The 7,155-nt window shown below is 39.7% G+C and overlaps 1 protein-coding gene across 2 annotated transcripts in view; it reads left to right on the forward strand.

Annotated features, from left to right (window-relative positions):
• The window catches only part of LOC115928085 (dystrophin-like), a 45,617-nt gene extending 38,868 nt beyond the window's left edge, over nucleotides 1-6,749 (forward strand). Inside the window, exon 13 of one of the 2 annotated variants that reach the window (XM_030994802.1) lies at nucleotides 5,928-6,749. In XM_030994802.1, the coding sequence (XP_030850662.1) occupies nucleotides 5,928-6,150 (223 nt within the window). In that variant the 3' untranslated portion in view covers nucleotides 6,151-6,749. The remainder of the gene's footprint in view (nucleotides 1-5,927) is intronic. The other variant, XM_030994803.1, reaches the window with a different exon arrangement.
• The last annotated feature ends 406 nt before the right edge of the window (nucleotides 6,750-7,155 follow it).

The raw sequence follows: 7,155 nt of genomic DNA on the forward strand, positions 1-7,155 counted from the left end.
TTGGGGAGGAACTCCTAGCCTCTCATTTGAGACATATTGTGGGAATACTTGACAGGGAAGATAGTTTGAAAGGGGACTGGTAGAATAGAAAGGGAGCTAGTTAGATGTTTACAGACTGAAAGGCAGTCCCATTTCTAATGCATGGCATTTACAATGTTTATTCGGCTAAAGAGGGAAGTTTTTTTTTTTTTTTTAATTTCATTTTTACCCAAATTCTTTTATCAGGGGATTTAATCGAAATTGAACTTTTAATCTGTATTCATGATTTATAGAAGAATAGTTAGGAGAAACTACTCATGTGAACTTCAAAGTGCAAAATTATCCCCCCCCCCCCTCCCCTCAAGGGCGAATCACAAAAGGGAGATGTCATTTTGAAAGCTTGTAGGTATCCTTGCCCCTTGACCTGCATGCCTCTCATTCTTGTACCTTCAATATATAATATATATAATAATAATATAATATTTAGTTTTTATATAGCGCTTATCACAAATGTCTCTAAGCGCATTTCAAATATATAATATGTGTCTGATCTGTCTGTAGGTTTGTTCAATTATAGAAGATAAAAAGTCCAGGACAAAATTCAAACTGACGAGAGCCATTTATAGAAAAATACTGCAAAGTACATGTACATGTATGCTATGAGTTTGCTATCAGTTAGGAACTCCTTGCATGAAAATTGAGTTTGTAAGTGTGAATGAGATTAATATAAAGTGTTTGAGATGTTAGACTAGGAAGCAAGAGGGAGTGTTCTGACAAGGGACTGGAGCCTTTTAAGGGGTCATGACCCTGGTGTTCAGTGGCAGAGTGCAGGATCAACTACTCAACATGGCTTGAGAACAAAAATTGTCTTGTTGGTACGGTTCAGCTTCAAAAAAAACTTTGTTAAACTGAAACTAAGTTAATCTTCAGTTCTAGTGATGGAAAGCATTTTGAAGGAACATTGTGAAAAGTAATGAAGCTCCCCAGTTAAAATAGAACCATCAGGCCTCACAAATCCTTGTTCACTACGAGCTTATCTATGTTACAGTCATACAGGCAAATGTCTTGGTACTTGGTACTTGGTTGTTGTTGGTTCACTGGTAGTTGCATACATTTTGGCAAACACAACAAAAAACTGAATTTGAAAAATCTACCTCTAGAGTATGGGTTTTTTTAATGCGTGCCAAAGTTTCACCAATTTTTGCAGTGTAAATGCAAATTTAGGTATGATACAGATTTTTGCTCACGTGACTCGCCTGGCTTTCTTGCTAACGCATGCAGAGCACAGACAAGTGGCGCATGCTCACTAGCTATCACCCTAGAATCAGTATGAGCAACCTTTTCTTTTATGGGTTTTTCCAGTTGTGTAAATAGTGAACCAAAAAATCAATGATTTAAAAAAAAAAAGGTGTTTGGGATAAAATTGGTCTAGTGTGAACACACTGAAGTTCAGTCATGTGAACCAACCCTAATAGAGTTCACTGGGAACCAATGTCCTAGTGTGAACACGCTGAAGTTCAGTCATGTGAACCAACCCTAATAGAGTTCACTGGGAACCAATGTCCTAGTGTGAACACGCTGAAGTTCAGTCATGTGAACCAACCCTAATAGAGTTCACTGGGAACCAATGTCCTAGTGTGAACACGCTGAAGTTCAGTCATGTGAACCCACCCTAATAGAGTTCACTGGGAACCAATGTCATAAATCGATTACAGTTTACATTAGCGTTTTGGTTGGGTTGATGAGGGGATCATAAACATGTACCCATTGCTAGCACTGCCTTCCTTCTCCCCAGACTGCAAGTGGTTTGTTGCTAAAGAGCTTATACATTGGAATTCTGTATTGTATTGGAAATCTGTGAAGCAAATTAAGCTTGTATTCTGTTACATGTTTCTATAAAAATGTGGAGCTTTGAAGGCAAAATGCCCTTTGTGGGAACAGTGATTCCAGATGTAGTGAGGGAGTGTAAGTGAGGAAAATATGAGAGAGCTGGCCAGCAGGAGGTGTTGATAATAGTTTAGTGGAGGGTTTGGAACTTTGTAAAAAAACAAGAGTTGTAGACGGATATACCCCAGTTCTGAAACAATATCCCGCAGCCTGGCACTACATGGAAGTTGTTGTCAGTATAAGCAAGGAGTTATGACTGTAATCACTCCTTGATATAAGCACAGGAATTCTAGCTTTGTGAGTGGAATATACCAAAGTTTTGGAGAAAGAGTATAGAGTTTGATCTGATATTTTGCTTTTCTTGGTAAGTTTATGATTACAGTTATGTGATAGAGGTAATATTGAGATGAGTGAATCCTACTTAATTGTCTGGAATGGGGTCAATATTTATCATTGTTTGGCACTTATATATTTTTAATGAGAAATTTGATTAGAATAAGGTTCAGTGAATATTCAGAATATTTGAAAAAAAGGAGCTAGGGGTTCTCAAAACAATGTGCAATATGAAAAGGGAAGTGGGAGCTAGGGGACGTGAAACAAGTAGTTTTCATGTAGGTGTAGGCCTTTAGTACCGTATAATACTTGCTGGATTCTACCTTTTATTTATTTCTATATTGGAGACTAGTATATTTTGTGCACTTCCATCTAAGGCTTAGTTTGTCATCTTGAACTGTCCTTTAAAGGTACTATGTCCCATTTGCAGACCAAAAAAAAAAAAGGTTTAATTTCAATGGCATTTGAAAGATAATACTAATTTAGAACTTCCCTTAAAAAGGGGGGCCAGAAAATGTCTTTAATTTGGAAAATAACGACCATTAGTTGTCAAATCGACTTAGGAGCTATAGAGCCAATAAGTAATAGTCTTGATTTTCAGACCATTGTACCGAATGGTCATACATTTTATGCTGTGCAAAGATTCAATCAGTTTAATTTTGGCCATAACAAGAAGTGGGTTATTGATGTAGACAAATGCTCATGTACCCTTTACAGCTCATTTTATGTATGTTATTACCAAAGAAGGAAAAAAAGCCAGTCAGTCGCTCAATAGTGTCTGACAGTGAAGTCTAGCAAGAAAACGGGTTTCCTTGCATAATTTGAGTATTAGGACACTGCTAACGTCTAAATTTCACAGATAGGACATACATAACATATTCATAATTCCTGCATAGTTCTACAGAATTTGAGATTGGCTGCAAAAGGGACATAGTATCTTTAACAATAAACATACAGGTAGTCTGCAAATAGAGGAATAACGATACCATTTGATAAAAGGAAGTTCAGAATACTTTATTTTTCTTTGCCAATATAGTTACAGTTATTGCCCCAAGCATCTTAAAGCACATATAAGTATACAATTTTGACATTACTTGTCAAAGGCTTAAAGCCCAAAATTCATATATGTTGTATTCCGTTATGTATCTCCTACGGTTGTTTCATTATTTCTTATTCACTTTATATTTGTTTTCCTGTACATAAAATAAGATGTCCTTTGTTTAGATGTAAACAGCTAGATGTTGCTTCAATCAAATATTTGTTTCTGTTTAGTTTTGTGGACAAAAGCACTTGACCTTTGGCTTTGCCCTATATCTTCAGTTTACTCTCTTTATACGATAATCACTGGTTTTGCTAATGCCTAGGTCACATATAAACCGGGCCCCGTACGATTTTCCCTACCCGGCGGCTTGCCGTGGATTTAGAGACCGTACGGGAACCTTCCGATTTTCTTTTCTACGGCATGTGCGGTCACATATTCTGCGGCGCCCGGGAGGTGCCTGGTGAAAATTGGTTGAGTGAAATGCAAGGCGCCCGTAAGGATGCCGGCCGGTAAGCTACGTGCTCAGTCCGATGAGCAGGTGCACCCGTGGCTCCCGGAAGGTGCCCTGCCGGGATCCGGCCGGGGTCCTCAGGGTGCCCTGCTGGGGACTGGCCGGGGTCCTTAAGACGCCCGGCCGGGTCCCGTGCGGTGCACTTAACGATGTGTCCTCTGAAATCCGCACCTCAAGGTTCCCGTAAAGATTTTTCATGAGAATTGACCCCCAAAAATCGTGAGGGGCCCGTCCGGACACCGTCCGGAGCCCGCACGGGACCCGTAAGGTGCCCTGCGGGCCCTTCACGGGCTCTCTACGACCTAACGGTCAGATAAAAACGCCGGGAGAATTGGGAGCAGCCGACTCAGCACCACGGCGCCCGTACGGCTTCAAAAACTGTCCCGGCGCCCGTAGGATCTTTACGGTAGCCGGCCGGACACCGGCCGAAAATTCCCAAAATGTCTGTTTTTACTAGCCGTACGGGCCCCGGAGTGTATATGTGAAAGCCCCATAACAAAATCACTCAAAGTTACATAGGTAGAACTTTGTATTGCTATAATTGTATTCATGTCATGAAGTTGTCATGGCTACCATGCATTCCTATGTCTTGGTGTGTGTTCCATCAATCTTCCCCTTCCCCAGGTTTATACAGGTACAGGTACATGTAAGTGTTTTGTGTAAAGTGAGAGGTGAAGTTAAAGGAGGAGGTACCGAGAACAGAGAAATAATAGATGAAGAAAGAGGAAAGAAGAAATTAGAGAGTGAGATACATGTAGATTGATATAGACGGATACAGAAAGATAGATAGATAGATAGATAAATAGAAAGACAGATAGATAGATAGACAGACAGTTAGATAGAAGATATATAGAAAGATTGATAGAAAGAAAGATACATGAGAAAATGAAAGAAGAGAAATAAAAATGGAGAAGGGGTACATGGAGAGGGGGAGAGATTGAAATAAAAAGGGAGAGACGGACAGGGAAAGAGATGTATTCAGGCAAAAAGTGAACAAAGGAATAAGAGAGTTTAGGCAGACAGCCAACCAAAGAATTAACACCACCCCCCACCCCCCCCCCCCAATGAAAAAAATAAAGAGAGAAACCTGAATATGCGTGAGAAACAGATACACATGTTGATAGACTTCACAAATGTCATAGCCCATTGCAGAGTAGTTTGATAGTGACTTTCCAGAAAAATATGCAATGTAGTAGGTTGTTTTTTCCTCTTTTTTTTTCTTCTTCCAATTTTAAGAGTGCCATGCAAGACCATGAGAACATGCGTTGAATGTTACTTCTGAGTGTGGGAAACATACCTGTATTATTGTTGCGTGTCATATATTTCAACAGGCTATCATTGTCTGGTGTGGTTGAGGTTGAAGGAGTCAAGGTTAGGTTGTCTGCATGGTGTCGTTTCTTTTTTATTTTCTATTAAATCACATGACTAACTGCTTTTGTTCAGAAATCATTTTGTTTTGTGGAGAGCCAGAAGGTCACTGTATTACACAGAGTTAACTCCTTTCTTGCTCTCAACAGGTGATATGAAAATCAGATACACATAACACGTACTTGTACCAGCATATTGTGCTCTAAAGGATATTTATTAGCATTTTTCAATTATTATTGAATCATCTTAATAGAGATACCATTTCATTGTATTTTCGTCATACATGGAACTAGACATGCTACAGCTACTTCTCAATCACTTGTTTTGCTGGGAGTCGGGATTTACATAGAGTCTGTATGCATTGTCCCTTTTTAAACATTTTTAAATATGGGGGCTCGTGTGTACCAGGCACCTGTTAGTGTCTAGCCCTGGCTACGCCACTCTGTGACACTAGACTCCTCTCAGGAATAGCATGTGCTGGAATTTTTCCTTACAGTGTGTTTTGATCGATTGCTGTAGTAGAGTAACAAGAAAAATTGTATTACTTTGTATGCAACCTTATTAAATGACTGGAATCTTTCACTCTCTTGCAATGATAAGCACTGAAGCTAAAATACAGTGACTTTTTTATCTATAAAATCTGAGTAAGTTAAGCTTGTTTTCAAAGTGGAGTTGGACTAAAAAGAGTTCTGAGTTGCTACTGTACATGGATTTTTGTACTAGCAATGGATTTAAATTTCCAGAAAAATGCAGAATAATGTCTCTCCAATGTCCTTCTAACCATTTCCTTTTCTCTCCTCTTTGCAGATCTAACGTGAGGCTGGGAAAGATAGAGGAGACGGTACAATCCATGCAAGACATTGACAGTCAGCTCTCGGAGTTCACAGCTTGGCTGGATAGTGTAGAGGGCCCTCTATCATCCTTATACAGCCAGACGGAGGATAAGGCTGATAGAGAGGACAGGGATAGAGTCAGAGTTTGGCTGCAGCAACAACAGGTACGTAAGCAGTTGCAGGTGGATGGATACTAGCTCTGTATTTGTATTCTTTGAATGGTGGTGGTGGTTATTTTACCTGACTGCTAAGAAAGCATAAATGCTTGTAAGTAAGAAACCAGACGGCCGATGGCTTGAGGTCTTCTCCGAGGGACCTGGTTATGAGGATTAATGCCTTATCAAAGGGCACTGGCGCATCGCCTTTGTTTCAAACTCGGGTCACCGGATTACAAGACCACTGCTCTACCGAATGAGCTACATCACGCCTCCCTTTGTTGATTATTGAGCAATATTGTTGCTCGGTACGTGGTGGATGTGCAGTAGTAATATGCACTCATTATTAATACTTTGAACAAAATACATTCTGTACATGGCATTGAGCTATTGTACGGTTGATACACTTAGATGCTGGCCAAATCGATTTGAAAAAGTCATGCCCCAAATTCATATTTTTTGCTGAAAAGTTTTATTCTACACATTACAGAACACACTTATATTAATTTCAACTTGTGAGACTGAGACTTAGAAAATTTGTGCGAAATGTCTTCCGGACTAGAGTGTGGACAAAACTTTGCTGTGCGCCCCTCAAATGCAGCTCCCGGCCAGTTGACAGCCAGTTGACAAACCATAATGCAGTATGCACGGTCAATGTCGCTATTCATAAGGACCGCTATTCATAAGGGCCGCTATTCATAAGGTCCACTATTCATAAGGACCGCTATTCATAAGGTCCGCTTTTCATAATTGGAGAAAAGGGTCATTATTCATAAGAACCGCTATTCATAATCAAAGAAGAGGGTCGGTATTCATAATAGGAAAAGAGGGTCGCTATTCATAATACGACATGAGGGTCGCTATTCATAAGGGTCCCTATTCATAATATTACAAAAGCGTCGGTATTCATAACACAGAAAGAGGGTCGCTATTCATAATACGAAATGAGGGTCGCTATTCATAATACGAAATGAGGGTCGCTATTCATAATGGAAAATGAGGGTCGCTATTCATAAGGGTCATTATTCATAAGGGTTATTATTCATA

The sequence above is a fragment of the Strongylocentrotus purpuratus genome, unplaced genomic scaffold (genome assembly GCF_000002235.5).
Source record: "Strongylocentrotus purpuratus isolate Spur 01 unplaced genomic scaffold, Spur_5.0 spur5_scaffold_21, whole genome shotgun sequence".
Taxonomy (NCBI): Eukaryota; Metazoa; Echinodermata; class Echinoidea; order Camarodonta; family Strongylocentrotidae; genus Strongylocentrotus; species Strongylocentrotus purpuratus.